Source organism: Rattus norvegicus, chromosome 1 (assembly GCF_021556685.1).
Source record: "Rattus norvegicus strain SHRSP/BbbUtx chromosome 1, alternate assembly SHRSP_T2T, whole genome shotgun sequence".
Lineage (NCBI taxonomy): Eukaryota > Metazoa > Chordata > Mammalia > Rodentia > Muridae > Rattus > Rattus norvegicus.
The window spans coordinates 156,218,682-156,236,070 of record NC_141534.1 but is presented as its reverse complement, the minus strand read 5'-3'; the positions used below and the strand labels follow the sequence as shown (position 1 = coordinate 156,236,070).

Below are 17,389 nucleotides of genomic sequence, written 5' to 3'. Positions count from 1 at the left end.
GTTTATGAACAATGCACACACATGAGTCTGTCTGCCTGTACATCTGGAGTCTGTGCACCTGGTGTGCTGCCCATATGGACTTGTTTTCCACTTGGCAGCCCAGGGGACTCAGAAGACAGCTGTCCTGTTGCTGACTCATGTATGTGTAACATGACTAGTCAGCAGGTGCTTCCTCCAAGGCCACAGGCACAGGTTGCCTGCGAGTGGCAGGCACTGAGAGAATGCTCTTCCGCCTCCAGCCAGTCGTTTTGGACTGTATTGCTGCAGCTGCAGGGTACCTGGCTTGTTGGGATGAGGCTGGCATTGCCCACCAATGCCTCTTGCAGGTGCAGGCCTCAGGGAGGTTGGGGGTGGGGTGGGTGGAGAGACAGTAAGAGAAGCTGAGCTTTCTCTTCAGCGTCTCTACTTCTCTGGGTATCCACTTTCTAGATCCTGAAATCCTATGTTTTAATTCAATTCTCTAGCAGTAGGCTATAACTATGTTATATCATCCCTTGAAAACTCACAATATATTCCCTCTAAAATAATTTACCATATTTCTGCTACCCTTTAGCATGGACCACAAAGAAAAGAGGGATGTGGCTTTGTAATTTTATATCTGGAGCAGTATGGCAAGTGGTTATGAATGTGGAATTTAGAATCCAGACACCTGAGATAAATTTTCAATTGGACACTTTCTGGCTCAGTAAGTTACTTATTTTCCTTGTGCCTCAGTTTCTTCATTTATAAGACACAGATACTAAGATCTCATAGATTAAATATGTATAGTTCTCAGGAACAGTGCCTAGTATGTCACAAACATTCAGCGATAAACCTGAAAGTGAGTTTATATTCTCTCTAGTCTACCCCTAACTGACTCCATGAAGATTTGGCCATCATTTTGGGTGTGAGCAGTGGTCTGTAGAATGTAGTTGACTTTTATTCAAGATCGAGACCATTCCACACCAACTCATCCTTTTCGTCTGACGTGGACCTTTGCTTCAGTGGACTTGGCTCACCAAACTTCACTTGCTAAGTAGCAAGATATGCGGATCCACCAAGGTTTCTCTTGGGCCTAACAGACCTCCAGGAACAATTGCCAGCACCTCTCACTGAGAACTCCCGGGTCAGATAGGAGCACTGCTGAGAAGCCTCTGCTCTACTCCAGCTTCAGATATGGGCACCTCCAAAGCAACATGTGACTTCCTTTGGTGTTTTAAAGCTCTAGGACAGTTGAGCAAGTGACAAGCAGGAAAACAATGTTCTACATGGACTTTTGAAATGCTCCGAGTCTCTGGTTATCAGCACACAGTGGCTAAGCTTAGGTAAGGGCTCAGGGATGCACCTTGTGTTTGGAAAGTTGAAGAGCAAGATATTATGGCTATGGAAAGCCACTTTGATGACCATCGATGTTTTGATCTGATAAGTCACAATGTAATATTTTCTGTGTAGATTCTCTCTCTCTCTCTCTCTCTCTCTCTCTCTCTCTCTCTCTCTCTCTCTGGTATAAGCACATGGTGCCAGTATGCTTACAAATGAGAGGAGGACACTGGATCTCTGTATCTTATTTCATTGAGATGGGGCCTCTTACTGAAACTAGAGCTAGTTTGGAGGCCAGAAGACCCGAGTGATCCTCTCGTATCAGCCCCATTGGGGTTGGTTACAGGCATGTGCATAGGTTTGTGTGGAATTCAATGCAAGTCTTCACGGTTAGAAGTAAGTGCTTTTTATCCACTGAGGCTTCCAGCCTCCCAGCCCTGGCCCTGCTTTTCTGATGGACTCATTTCCATCTTAGAACAGATAAAAAAATTAGAGTCAGAGATTTCCAAGTTCAGGTAGCTAATAACTAACAATGGTGCATAGAACTTCTTACAGATATTAAATCATACAGTTCTTACCTCCCTCTTAAGTAGTAATGATTTCCACTTGGTACTTAAGCACATCAAAGCTTAGCAAACTTTGAGATATGTTCAAGGTCACAGAGCTAAGAGTCAGCCAAGGAGAAATTGCCTCCAAGTCTAATATTGTTTCTTTTAACAGTGTCTGGCAGCACACCAGCTATGAGATAACATTTTCCTGCTTTTGGCATTTGGGTGAGTCTTGTGGAAAAGCGTTATTACCAAGTGACTTTTTTTTTTTTAGGTGAAAACATACCTTGGATGTCATCATTGAACATGCAGTATTTGTTGCGGTATTTGTTGAGTAGACGGAAGGCATTGGCATTGGCAAAGTCTTCAAACTGGATGAGGCAATTTATTCCGAACCTGTAGAGCAGGGAAAGGAGGAAAGAATGTATGATTATTAACTCCTGGAGTGGATCCTGCCTGAACTGGATACAGGGCAAGTTCAGGACAAGAGGTAAGGACAGCCTGTGTACTTCCTTTTATTTTTGTCACCTGGCTCGATCAGCAGCTCCTAGAAGTAGATCTTTGTCTAATCCATTAGGTAAGTAAATGGGAGAGTGTAGGGACCAAGGGCTTTACATCCAATCAAGTCAATCTCAAAGTATCTAATGTGGACTATGGGCTCCCCATGAACCACCATTCCGATAGTAGGAGTAACAGCAAGGCTGAGATGGGACCCGCCTTCTCTGCAACTTGTGGTGATCCAAGATCCAAGCAGAAAGCTCACTCCCAATGCAGCAGTGAGCAGAACCACTCTGGGTCTGGGAGCTTCTGAAGCCTACCGTGGCCCTCTCTAGACATTGAGGTTTGGAGTCATTACACTACACTCATTCATGTGTTATTCTCCAACAAGACATAAACAAGGCCAAGAAAGGCTACCCCACCAAGCCACTGCTATCTTGGTGAAGATGTTTCCCAAACACCATGAATAGAACAGTTAGTAAACTCATTAAAAACACATCCATCTCACAGAAGACTTTACTCAGGACTGTGGGGGTGAGGCTCAGGAATTTGTATTTTCATCAAGCACCCCAGATGCTTGTGATTCTAAAACACTGCGAGTCTAGACAACTAAGAAACACAGCCTTGGTAGGTGAAGGCCAAATCCATTAAACTGCTTGACATGATTAATTGGGAATCTATGCCTGTTAGATTTCATGGTCTTGAAAAAATAATATTGGGTTTATTAGTGTTTCTGCTTAAATTTTTTTCCTCTGGGGCAGCCGAGAGAGAAGTTGCTTGCTCATTTGTAGGAAGACTCCTCAGCCTAAGAGCTTCGCATATAGGTTTAATCTCTTGCTGCCCTTTGACTCTAGTGTTTGGTAGCTGTGTCTCCTAGACCCTCTTTGAGCAGTCATGGTATGAATAATTTATTCATTAGTACATGAATAAACATGTATTGATATCCCATTACTCTGCTCCCTGTCCTGTCTTGGTTAAAATTTAGCTGTCCCCTGGGGCCACTACTTTCCCAACAGACCTACAAGGCTGTGTTCTCTCTCACACTTAGGATTCTACTACAACATGGGATTAATATCCCATGAGTTAATTTGTGATTTCAGGACCAGGTAATGTTTACTTAGAAAAAAATAGTCCTGATTGATACACACTAGACCAGGAGTGCTGGGTTTATGATAGGGAGAAAGATACACACTAGACCAGGAGTGCTGGGTTTATGATAGGGAGAAAGGGCCTGCTCTTGCCACAGTGGTGTGGACCACAAACATGAGGCCTACTTGTGACAAGCTGTGGAGAGATTTATTACTTTCTCTCTAGAAGGGGTGTGTGGGACCTATTTGGTGGTGACTTTCTGATGAGGTCACTGGCTATGAGAGAGTGAATAGCACTGATATGACCCAAAAAACACTGTTTTGACCTCCTTTTTTGAGCATGGCTTCTTCTTCTGTTGGGTATAAATGTCAGTGACTGGTTAACTTGTGCACCTGCCTCATGTTTTCCAGAGTCTTAGTCAGAGGTTCTGGTGGGGGCACTCGATGGCTTCATGTTACAGAGTTGGAGCAGAGTGCAGTCACTGTGGCATCGCATCTCGGTGTGAAACAGTGCCAGGCTTGAGTCAGGCACTTGTGGGCCTGACCTACATCTTCACATACAACTGAGTGACCTGCACATATTACTTCACCTTCTGTCCTGCCGGAGCTTCCCATTTTTTTCAACAGGCACAATGCTATCTCCCTTGTCAACTTCTGTTGGGTCTTGTAAAGACTTTTAAATGAGGAAGGTGATTTTCTTTTTCAGTGTAACAGAGGCATAACTGATAAATGAAAAAAGATCTCTGTATTAAAACATACAACATTTATGATTTAAAATTTGTGTATATTGTGAAATAATTGCCATGACTAGGCTAGCTGACACAGCTACTACCATACATGGTAATTATTGTGTGTGGTCTAAAAACTTGAGTTCTAGTCTCAGAGCAAATTTCCATTATACAATAATATAGCACTATTAGCTTTAGCCAGCAGGTGATTTTTAGATTGCAAGGTGTTAAGCACAAGTGTCATTCTAGCCACAATTCTTATTTACACTCATTGAGTAATTATTGCCGAGGCGGTTAGGGGGCTCTCCGTGACTCTGAACTCAAGCTTCTTTTCCTTGTTTATGACATTTTGCAAGAGGACTAGTCACAAATGGGTTTAAATGGAGTTGTGTAAAATCCCAAGTATGAGAGAGAACATAGCCTTGTAAGGCTGGAGGGAAAGTAGTGGCCCCAGGGGACAGCTAAATTTTAACCAAGGCAGGACTGGGGGCAGAGTAATAGATTGGAGGAGAATTTTTAAATCACAGATCTAGCTCTAGAGGACTCCAGAAATGGGAAGAAGAGTGGGCTGTAAGGAATTGGGTTGGATGATGAGAAGCACACAGCACTGGCCTTGGGCTTCAGTATGACTTTCAGACGACTTAATGGTTTCTCCATTGTAGCTCAATGGGATGGCAGTAGGGAGGGTTATGACACGTTTCTCTTTGGGCTCCCTTGTATCATTAGGTATGATTATCAACATTCCATGTTGCTATCTCCGTGTATAAAATTAAATACAGATTGCCATATTTTTCTAGTCTTTAGAAAAATAATTTCTCTCAATAATGCAGTCCATGTGTGGTGGTTTAAATAAAAATGACTCCCATAGGCCCATAGAGAGTGATACTATTAGGAGGTATGGCCTCCTACTTATTGGAGTAGGTGTGGTAAGTATCATTGCGGAGGTGGGCTTTGAGGTCTTATGTGTTCAAGCACTGTCCAGTGTGGAATATACTCTCCTTCTGCTGCCTGTGGATCAAGATGTAGGACTTTCAGCTCCATCTCCAGAACTATGTCTGCCTGTATACCACTGTCTTTTGCTATGATAATGGACTAAACCTCTGAAATTATAAACCAGCCCCCATTAAATGTTTTCCTTTAAAAGAGTTGCCATGGTCATGGTGTCTCTTCACAGCAATGGAAACCCTAACAAGACAACATGGTTTACTATTCTGTTGATGAGCAGTACTATGTATTACCCAATACACTGTAGTGTTTGGTAATAGGTTAGCCCTTCATATCTGTAGATTCTGCACTCGTGGATTCAGCAATCCTACACTGAAGATGTTAAAAAAAGATCCAATGTATACAGATCCATTTCTTGTATTATTAAACAGTGTAAAGTAACAATTACTAGCGTAGCATTTACAACATATAAGGTATCGTTAGAAATAATACAAATAGAATTATATAGGACAGAGTATATGTAGATTATATTACATAGGGGATCTGACCACTCACAGTTTTGATTTCCATAGGAGTTTCAGAACAAATCACCCTTGGATATGGAGAAAACAATCGCAGTATGAACAGAAATAATAAATAAAAGCACCCACTCATAAATATAATGTCACGCCTGTCAAGCCAAATGTACTGTGAATTTTTTTTGTTCAGGTCATGAATTGCAAGTATTTGGACTGGGAGTAGGGAACAGAATGTCTTGACATTTTACTATACATAAGACTTTCAGTGTTGTTTCACAACTAGCCTGGGGCTAAACTTCTGAAAACTTTAGACAACACAAGAAATGTGTGTGGATCTTTCCATCACATACTAACATATACTCCTGCACACCCGGACCTTGAAGCAACACGGTCACCCATTTGGTAAAGTAAAAAGAAGGCAAAAATTATAACTATCTTTATTTAGTGTGTTACTGTTCCATGTTTCATTGTGTTCATTAAAGTTTACATAAGAAGTCCCCCTTGGTCCCATGGAATATAGAACAGAACTCCAGCTATTCAGGTCAATTTAATTCCAACTTGGAATTGAAAAACAAAACAAAACAAAACAAAACCCAAGCCACACGGATCCAAGAGTCTCACAGTGCCTAGCATGTCAGAACCTTCTTAAACCTGCTCTTCTTGGGATGTGCATCCCCAAGAAGATGTGGGATGTTCCCTGGTTCAGGAACAGCCTCTGTTTTGGGGTTTATACACTGTACTCTTCCAGCCTTTGACTAAAGCTTCTCCTTCTACTTCTGTCCTTGATCTCTTCTACTTTTGTTTGTATCTATTCCTTCTCTCCATTGTGACCTGGGAGACTGGAGCTGTATTACCCTAACCCCCAAGCCTCTCCTGCATGGCCTCTGTCAAACCAACCCAGAGCAAATCAGGAACCATCCACCCGTCCACCCATCCAGTTTTCTTCTATCTATCCAAATTTATCCAAAAATCTATGATGAGCCAATGCTGTCATTCAGTGTTTTATAGAGGAGTAGATATTTGAAAGAATTGGTGGGATATTAATGCTGTGACTTTACCTCCTAATTTGCTAAACAAGGTACTACCCGATGAAGAAGAAAACCAGTAACTCAACATGAAAATCTCAATGGATCAAGTGAAAAACATGGCTCTCATTTCATCCATGTAGGGTGAAAACCCGGCTTTTATGGAAACATGGATTCAAATGTTAACTCTCTATTAAATACTTAAAACACCCCAAGAACAATGGGAGACAAATAGCTGGCCTTTGTGGGTTACCAGCAGCCGGGCAGCACACCAAGCTTTGAATCACCTTCTCGGTCTTCACACTACCTTACCACACACACACTGCTTCCAGAGAGGGAATCCTGAGTGGCTCTAACTGTCCTTTAGCTTTATGTCAAAAGTAACCAGGTTTAGAAAAGAGGAAACACAATAGGTAGTGGGGTTTGACCTCTTTCTCAGCTGGGATGATACACAACGCAGAAAACATGAACCAGGGAGCCAGAAGAACTGTTCTCTTCCATGGCCTCTGAAAACCCTGGAGTCTTGCCCGAGTCTCTCTTTCTCCGGCTCACAGTTCCCTATCTGAGGCCATCGGAAGTGGGGCTTAATGCTTGGGGTTGGACTTGACATACGTGTACCTCCCTCAGAGATTCCTTTAAGACTAAGGCGTTGTGGGGGAGGCAGGGAACAGTGTCCTTCAGGGGTTGTAGGAAGAGTTGCGCATGGCAAGGAAATCTGGAGAATCAGACCTAGGGTCCTGTCTGTACTTACACAGGCAGACCAGCAGGTGGACACAATTCAGGAGCAGTCCCAGGATGCCCCAGTCTCCTCCCCTCTGGGCCCTTACCTTTAAGCCAGTTTTAGCTCAGCCGGTGTATTGCTATCCTTTTGTCTAACCTTGCCAGAAGACACTCCGACCTGAGTGGTCCCTGCTTATCTGCCCCCATTTTCATTTTTGACCCTTCACCCTGTAGCTCTGGCAACAGAAATTCTGCCATGGAGAAAGAGGCCTCCCAAGCCTTCCCATACTCTGTGGTGCAGCTGGGAAGCAGCCTTTGCAGGGTCTGGAAGCCGCTCCATTCCAAGGCTAGGGCTCACTTACAGGCACAGGATGATGTGTGGATGTCTGATTTCTCTAACAGGTTGTACATGGTGACCAGTGTTTGTGTGACAGGTTAAGGAGACCTAGGCTAAGTCCAACAGAGCTTGTCACCTACTACTTGGGCCCAAGCCTCTTTGGGATGAGGGGGTCTGCGGGGCTTTCACCGCACGGAGGTGCAGAGAGGAGTGCTGACGAGAGCAGAACATTCCAGAGGCTGCAGACTATTTCTGCTCCAGAGACCAGGGCCTGCCATTCTCTCAAGCACCTGGTCTGACCCTTTCAGGCTTGAATAAATATGAGGGAGGCAGAAGGAACAGGTGAGCCTGCTAGGCCTGCATCTGAATCCAATGATTAAACCCAAGACTCTTATTCCCAAGTGAGCCTGCTCTGTTTTCCCTGTGAAAACCACGTGCAGACCTCCCTTGGCCTAGTGCCGGTGAATTTATCAGTCATCGCCCATAGAAAATTATTTCTTTTCTTTTTTTTTTCCACCCAGAAACTAGAATTGGCAGAATCGTGAAACTCCAGGTCTTAAAAAAAAGATTTTTTTTTACACATTCCATTAAACCCCATGCCCTTGAAATGCTCTCAGATAAATTTCCCTAGTAAAATAAGTTTGGATACCTCTTTATATTACACATACCAGATGCAGTGTATATTAAAGGCTTTGAAAAGTTATGCATGAAGAAAAAGGTTTAATCCAGCAGTTTCTAAACTTATTGACCATAGGTTTTACCTTGACACGTCTCCCTCCTCAGGCCTGGTGCACAGGGCTCTTTGAGAGACCTGATTCCTACACAAAGACTTTGTGCACTTGGGGCTGGGGATTGAGGGTAAAGGCATCTCTCTGTGGAACCATTGCATTGCTCTTGCTGGCCAGGACAGTACAATAACTGTGCTCACCTTACGTTGGCTCCTTGACCCCCATTCTCCACATCTTTCTGAACAAAGCCCCGTGTAGGTCCATTAGTTCCATACAACATGAATAACTAAAATATAAGATTTCATGAGTTCGGAGGTATGGAAGGAAACAGAGGTGGTAGGGAGGAGAGGAAGTGATTTAGGTGTGCTCATGAAGTTCTCAAAAATAAATTAAAATAAAAAAATTCCTCATATTGGGTAATGGTGGTGCATGTCTTTTTTTTTTTTTCCTTTCTCCATCTTTATTAACTTGAGTATTTCTTATTTACATTTCGATTGTTATTCCCTTTCCTGGTTTCTGGGCCAACATCCCCCTAACCCCCTCCCCTTCTAAATGGGTGTTCCCCTCCCCATCCTCCTCCCATTTCTGCCCTCCACCCCCAACAATCACGTTCACTGGGAGTTCAGTCTTGGCAGGACCAAGGGCTTCCCCTTCCACTGGTGCTCTTACTAGGCTATTCATTGCTACCTATACGGTTGGAGCCCAGGGTCTTTAATCTTAGCACTTGGGAGGCAGAGGCAGGTGAATCTCTGAATTCAAGATCAGCCTGGTCTATAAAGCGAGGTCCAGGATGACCAGGCCTACACAGAGAAACCCCATCTTGAAAACCAAGCCAAGCCAAGCCAAGCCAAGCCAAACCAAATCAAACCAAACCAAACCAAGTCAAGCCAAACCAAACTAAACCAAACAAAACTTCCCTCTAAAGAGACTTTCTCTGCCTTTGGGAGTCAGGTTCATGTCACAGGGGTGCTCATTTGTCCCTAGCCTAAGTGCTCAGAAGCCATCATATCTCTAGACACTGAGCATGTGTTGTTGTTTCCAATCTAATGTGAACCTTTGTACATGGCTTTGCTTCAGCGAATGGTTCTCTCTGTCTAGGTTTCTTTATGCCTAGACATTCTATTACTCCTATTGAAATGGTAGGGCCTGCCTACACCATTTCCATTCAGGAGACTTCCCTAACCTGTCTTTTAGGATGTTGTGAATTCTGTAGGGACCTGTATATAGGCTTGGGACAACTCAAGACCAAGCTCTCAGCACAAAGAATATTTATTTGCCTCAGAAAGACAGGGAATAGGAGACAAAGACAGGAGATAGAGGATGAAAGTTAAGGGGAAAGGAGCAAGGGAGTGGGAAGAGAGGCATTTTTTGGGGGTAGAGTGGATGACAAAGGACTGCCTCAGAATAGAGAGAGACAGACATAGCCCATAGACAAATGCAGTTTATAAAGGTAAAGGGGAAACCTCGTGTTAGGATGAGGTGTTTCATTTTAATTGGCCATGTTTGCTAGATGAGCCAAAAAGGGCTTCTGAGTGCAGAACTTCAATGCTTTGATAACTGGACCTTGGTAATCTTCCTCAGGAGGAAGTAGCTGAATAAAGGATAGACCTTGGTGGCTAGCTTTAGGAATGTAATCTAATGGTTTTCCGAGGAATGTAATCTAAGGCAGAGGGAATGGGGAAAGGGCAGGGCCTGCCAGTGCCACGTTTGCCATGCTGGGCTGGCTAGAGCCCCTTCACATTCTTTTCTCCTAAGGATTACATGTTATACTAATTCTATCTATAATAACATGGGCCACATTTTACCAAAAGCGATCTACAGATTCAATGCAATCCCCATCAAAATACCAATCACAGAACAATTTGCAAATTCATCTGGAATAACAAAAAACCCAGGATAGCTAAAACTATCCTCAACAATAAAAGGACTTCTGGGGGAATCACTATCCCTGAACTCAAGCAGTATTACAAAGCAATAGTGATAAAAATTGCATGGTATTGGTACATAGACAGACAGATAGACCAGTGAAATAGAATTGAAGACCCAGAAATGAACCCACACACCTATGGTCACTTGATTTTTGACAAAGGAGCCAAAACCATTCAATGGAAAAAAGAGCATTTTCAGAAAATGGTGCTGGTTCAACTGGAGGTCGGCATGTAGAAGAATGCAGATCGATCCATGCTTATCACCCTGTACAAAGCTTAAGTCCAAGTGGATCAAGGACCTCCACATCAAACCAGACACACTCAAACTAATAGAAGAAAAAGTGGGGAAGCATCTCGAACACATGGGCACTGGAAAAAATTTCCTGAACAAAACACCAATGGCTTATGCTCTAAGATCAAGAATCGACAAATGGGATCTCATAAAATTGCAAAGCTTCTGTAAGGCAAAGGACACTGTTGTTAGGACAAAACGGCAACCAACAGATTGGGAAAAGATCTTTACCAATCCTACAACAGATAGAGGGCTTATATCCAAAATATAGAAAGAACTCAAGAAGTTAGACTGCAGGGAGACAAATAACCCTATTAAAAATGGGGTTCAGAGCTAAACAAAGAATTCACAGCTGAGGAATGCCGAATGGCTGAGAAACACCTAAAGAAATGTTCAACATCTTTAGTCATAAGGGAAATGCAAATCAAAACAACCCTGAGATTTCACCTCATACCAGTGAGAATGGCTAAGATCAAAAACTCAGGTGACAGCAAATGCTGGCGAGGATGTGGAGAAAGAGGAACACTCCTCCATTGTTGGTGGGATTGCATACTGGTACAACCTCTCTGGAAATCAGTCTGGAGGTTCTTCAGAAAATTGGACATTGAACTACCTGAAGACCCAGGTATACCTCTCTTGGGCATATACCCAAAAGATGCCCCAACATATAACAAAGACACGTGCTCCACAATGTTCATAGCAGCCTTATTTATAATAGCCAGAAGCTGGAAAGAACCCAGATGCCCTTCAATGGAGGAAATGGATACAGAAAATGTGGTACATCTACACAATGGAATACTTCTCAGCTATCAAAAACAATGACTTTATGAAATTCATAGGCAAATGGATGGAACTGGAAAATATCATCCTGAGTGAGGTAATCCAATCTCAGAAAAACACACATGGTATGAACTCATTGATAAGTGGCTATTAGCCCAAATGCTTGAATTACCCTAGATGCCTAGAACACATGAAACTCAAGAAAGAAGACCAAAATGCAGATGTTTCACTCCGTTTTTAAAAGGGGAACAAGAATACCCTTGGCAGGGAATAGAGAGGCAAAGGTTAAAACAGACACAGAAGGAACACCCATTCAGAGCCTGCCCCACATGTGGCCCATACATATATAGCCACCCAATTAGACAAGATGGATGAAGCAAAGAAGTGCAGGCTGACAGGAACCCTATGTAGATCTCTCCTGAGAGACACAACCAGAATACAGCAAATACATAGGTGAATGCCAGCAGCAAACCACTGAACTGAGAATGGGACCCCCATCGAACGAATCAGAGAAAGGACTGGAAGAGCTTGAAGGGGATCGAGACCCCATATGAACAACAATGCTAAGCAACCAGAGCTTCCAGGGACTAAGCCACTACCTAAAGACTATACATGGACTGACCCTGGACTCTGACCCCATAGGTAGCAATGAATATCCTAGTAAGAGCACCAGTGGAAGGAGAAGCCCTGGGTCCTGCTAAGACTGAACCCCCAGTGAACCTGATTGTTGGGGGGAGGGTGGTAATGGGGGGAGGATGGGGAGGGGAACACCCATATAGAAGAGGAGGGGGAGGAGTTAGGGGGATATTGGCCCGGAAACCGGGAAAGGGAATAACAATCGAAATGTAAATAAGAAATACTCAAGTTAATAAAGAAAAAAAGAAAAAAAAGATGATATTCATAAAAAAATAACATGGGCCACAATATATGACATTTATTAAGATATTGTTCTAAATGAATTAAAGGACTGTATTACGCAGGGTATCCTCTATGCCCGGAACTAGATACTAAGATAATGTAAAATTTTACTTCAGGGCTTGTGAAGTGATTCGATAGGTAAAAGGGCTCAACTCCGAGATTGACAGCTTGAGTTCAATCCCCTGAACCTCCTTGGTGGAAGGAGGGAGCTGACATCTCCAGACTGTCCTCTGACCTCCATCTGAGTGCCACAGCCCATGCCTTCTTCCAAGTAAATAAAATGTAAGAAAAGCTAAAAAAAAAATTCAATTCCACAAGCTAGTCTTAATTTCTGCTGAGCAATGGAACTTGCCAGAATACAAAGATCTTACGGCTGAAAGAAGAAAATGGAAAAGTGCTTGTCTTGCACCGTGGCAAGAGCAAATAACTAAGGTTAGTGCAGATGTGTGGGAAAACTTGAGGAGGGCAGGCAGTTCTGCTTTCAGAAAGAAGCAGTAAGGCCCCCAGAGAGCAGGGGCTCACAGTTGGGGCTGAGAGGAAAAGCAAAGGTTCCCAGATACACTGAGTGGGTGCAGATGATGGAGGAGAGAGGTCTGAGGTAGAGGGAACAACATCCATCATGGAAGAAAGTAGAGAATCCTCCTGGATTTACAGAAAATGTGTAGAGCTTGATCTTGGGAGAGGGGAGTAAAAAGGGAGGAGTCTAGGGTAGATGAGGCTGGGTAGAGTCCAGGCACACATTTTAAAGTGTCTTTGCAAAGAGCCAAGCATTCTGCAGGGAAGCAAGGACCCACTAAAGGTGTGTTAGCTCTGGTTCTGTGTCAACTTGACACAAGCTAGAGTCATCAGGGGAGGAAGAGGGAGCCTCAATTGAGCCACTGCCTTTATAAGATCTGGCTGTAGGCAAGTCTGTTTGCATTTTCCTATTTACTGATTGGTATGTGAGAAGGCCCAGCTCATTATGGGTGGTGCCATTCCTGGGCTGCTGGTCCTGGGTTCTATAAGAAAGCAGCTGGAGAGGTCATGAGGAGCAATCCAGTAAGCAGCATCCTGTGGAGTCTTCATCAGCTCTTGACTCCTGGTTCCTTCCCTGTTCGAATTTCTGTCCTGACTTCCTTTGATGATGAACAGTGAGTGATGTGGAAGCTTAAGCTAAATGCCTGCCCCACCCCCAACTTCCTTTGATTATTGTGTTTCATCCCAGCAGTAGTAGCCCTAAGACAGAGGAGCATGGGCAGGAAGCTGGCATGTGTAGCAGGAAGTTCATTCTGGCAGCAGAGTAGATGATGGGTGCCCAGCCAGGAGGATACACTAGAGATGAGTTCTGCACAGTGGCGTAGTGAAGGACCAGTGTATGACAATGAGGATATGGAACGGGAAAGGGAACTGAGGAAAAGATGTTCAGGAAGTAAAAAGAATGTCAGAAAGGAAGGTGGATTATGGGGGGACTGGAGAGAGCTTTGACATCAGAAGTCTGATTCTCTTACTAAATGTATGACCACAGGTAGGCTATTTGACTTGGAAGTCAGTCTTCACTGGTAAGGTAGAGAGATAATATCTCTTTACAGTCCCATCATGAATGTTAAATGAAATAATGCAGATAAGGTCTGGATACTGTAGGCACTGATGAAAATGATCAGGATGGGTTGGGGATTTAGCTCAGAGGTAGAGCGCTTGCCTAGCAAGCGCAAGGCCCTGGGTTCGGTCCCCAGCTCTGAAAAAAAAAAAAAGAAAAAGAAAAAAGAAAAAAGAAGAAAAAAAGAAAATGATCAGGATTCGAGAACAGGGCAGATAGAGATGATGAAGAGAGGGAATTTGGTAAGGGGGAACTGTGGTGTCTTCTCTTCAAGATACAGGGATGTGGAAAGAACCAAACTTACTAGATTAAGCAACTAGACAGTTGAACCTGGGATTTGGTGTGGCCTTTGAATAGAGTTATCTATGAAGCAGACACACATGAGGTTCTGGAGGGAGAAACATTCAACTGGGGGCACCATGAGTAGTTGAAATCCTGAAGCCGAGTGAGGAGCCTAGGAAAAGTGAATGCTCAGGAAGCAGGGAGCAAGGCTGAGGACAAAATCCCAGGACACCCACAAGGATGTGAAGGACGCAAGGGTATAGAATTCATCAAGGGCAGCGAGCAGAGGAACCACAGAGGTAGGAGCTTACAGAGTGGTTTCTACAGGACCCATGTGACAGGCTCTGGTCAGAATTGCCACTTGCTGCTGCCAAATAAATCAGGGATCCAGCAGTGTCCATTGAATCGCTGAGGAACACAGGTGAGCTTTGAAGACTACTACGTTGGGCAGAGTGGTGAAAGGGAACCACGAAGCATGCGATTAGTATAGAACTGGAAGAGGGGTGTCAGTGATTATGCATTAAGAAATTTAGCCTCAAAGTGAGTGTGGATGGGGCAGCCACTGGAGGATGTAAGACTGAAGGACAGATTTGCTTTAGAGATGGGAAATGTATACAGGAAATAAATGAGGTAGACTGAAGGGGTGAGGGATGAAATGAAGGAGAGGGTGGAGCAGACCCTGAGAAACTGGGAGAAGATAGGCGTTAGGCCAGCTGAAATGTGAAGATATGGTCAGATATCATGAAGCAGACACTAGCTGTCTCACTACAATTCAGCCACAGACATATATGAGGGTGACTGTTCTAGATGTCATGAGGCAGAGGTTGAAGAGGGATTCACGAGAATATCAGGGAAACTAATCCATAGGTAAGGAAGCAGGAGACCATAGATTAGATACAGTGGGCCCACTGAGCCTAAGAAATCTCCAAGGCAAAGTGGAATGAGAACCAGTGAACATCTTTGAGGATGTGAAAGACTATTTTGTGGGCTGGGAGTTGACCTGAACTTATTTTGTGCATAGCCAATGAACAGAAGAAGTTGAGACCCAGATTCTAGTGTTAGGTAAGAGAGAGATTTCAAACGAGGGGCAGACTGAGCTTGCTGGTCGCTGGAAGTGATTTTGTGGTCACTGTGGCTCCACTTAGTGAGAACCTAGTGGATGGGATTCCAGTTTGGAGTGTGACAGAGGACCTCAGAGGCCTTCTATTTCCCAGATCCCAGACTGGGAAAGTACCTTGTGTGCCTGCCTGGAAGCCAGACTAGTGGGCTCCTTGCACCGACATTCTGACCTCATTGAGGGGAAAATCCCATTGACTAGCAAGACAGCTCAGGAAGTAGCAATTTCTAGCAAGCATCTCAGGATAATGTGGCCACTCCTCAGTCATTATGAGGGGAGATTTCAGGCCAGACAGTTGGATTTCCTCTTGAATCTCCCTGTTTGACTCAGTCCTATGCAAGCATACAAGACACCAACAATCTCAGAGCTAGCAAGAGGGTGGTGGCTGACTGCTGACCTTTCAACCTTGAAAGGTCAGTGGCCAATCCTTAGTCTCTCTCTCTCTCTCTCTCTCTCTCTCTCTCTCTCTCTCTCTCTCTCTCTCTCTAAGTTACAGCAACTCACTTCATAAACTCCTGTTCATAAATCTCACATACTTTTCTCTCAACCACCTGGAGCTTCACAGATAACCAATCTGATTTTCCCATAGACGATGTGTTCCAAGTGTCATGAGGCTACTTGTGTTGTCCACAAAACCTTTCTGATTATTTTTATATTTGTTTGGGGTCACTACAACCCATGATACAATCATATCTTGACCTTTCCCAGAGTCAGAACCCTTCACATAGAACTGGCTATGCTCCACTATGAGTTATGAAGCTTATCTTGGGATAGAAGATGATACAGCAGGATATAAGACTTTATTTGGAGACTTTCAGCACATAGTATGTGACAGTCATCTTGAAATGTTATGAGAGGAGCTTAGAGCCACATGGTGCTCTTTCATAGTCCTTTAAAAGGAAAACACAATCCTTAAGCTTTTATTGTGGCCTGGATGCCCAAGGCTCAGGGGCTTTCCCTTGTTTGTGCTGCTCTAAAAGCTACCACAAGAAGTCTGGAGCACATGTGCTTCATTTTTCACTTGGGGTGAGGTTGAGCTGGCTGAGGTTTTAGGTTTGTTGAAAGCTGTGGGGATTGTTCAGATCTGATGAGTGGTGGGGCAACTGGACACCTGTGGTCAAAAGGAGGAACCAGATGAAGAACTTGGATGATGATGAAGAAAATAGGATGCTTTATTCACCACTGGAAGCTAGTGAGTGTCTAGAATGGTAACTGATGTCTGCCCCCTCTGCAGTGCCCTGCTGAAGAGGACAGGTAGGCACTAACCTTGCCCTTGAACAGACACCATAGAAAACTAAGTAGAATATCTTTAATAAGATTTCCCTCTCTTTTACTTTCTTTGTCTATTTAAAAAGGTGTCTGGAGATTGTTTGATGTGGCACAGCAATAAAAAATCCTCTAATTAAAAAGTGAGTTCTTCAGTTAGACCATCTGTTATAACTCAGATTCATTGGTCTTCTTCAGTTAGACCATCTTCAGTTAGACCATCTGTTTATAACTCAGATCCATTGTTAAGTGGAGGTGTGACCTTGAGCAGTTTCCTTAATTTCTTGGTTCTCTCGCCTGATAACCCATGCTGTAGTCAGCATTGTTTTTGAATGTCTGAGCAGGAAATGAAAAAGATGAAGATCTCTCACTGAGACTTATATTTTGGGTAGGAGGAGAGATTAATACACCTACATACACCTACTTACTTACTAGAGTCTGATATAGGTTGGGTGAACATCGCCCATAGATTAAGGGCTTAGTCCTCAGGATGGCACTGATGGGAAGTGGTCATTAGGAGATGGGACCTTATGTCCTTAGAAAATGGGGCACTTTCTTTTCACATCATCTTCTTCCTGGTCATGAGACAAATGCTTTGCTCTACAACATACTCAGTGCCTTAATAGTACCTCCATCAGAGGCCTATAGCTGTAGATCTGCCTGATCTTGAACTGGGACCTTGAAAACTATGAACTAAAAGTTATCTTCATAATTATCCCTAGATTTCATTAAAGTGATAAAGAGTTGACTAACTTAGGGTTGTTGACAGAGTCAAAGTAAATGAATTGCTTATTGT

At 43.6% G+C, this 17,389-nt stretch overlaps 1 protein-coding gene across 8 annotated transcripts in view; it reads right to left on the bottom strand.

Annotated features, from left to right (window-relative positions):
* Me3 (malic enzyme 3) overlaps positions 1-17,389 on the bottom strand; it is a 197,150-nt gene that overhangs the window by 25,718 nt on the left and 154,043 nt on the right. For all 8 annotated transcript variants that reach the window (XR_015630266.1, XR_015630268.1, XR_015630267.1 and 5 more), the window contains 1 exon segment: positions 2,134-2,243. Coding sequence is in view for 4 of the 8 variants with exons in the window: in NM_001415972.1 (NP_001402901.1) it covers positions 2,134-2,243 (110 nt within the window). In the remaining 4 variants the exon portion in view is untranslated.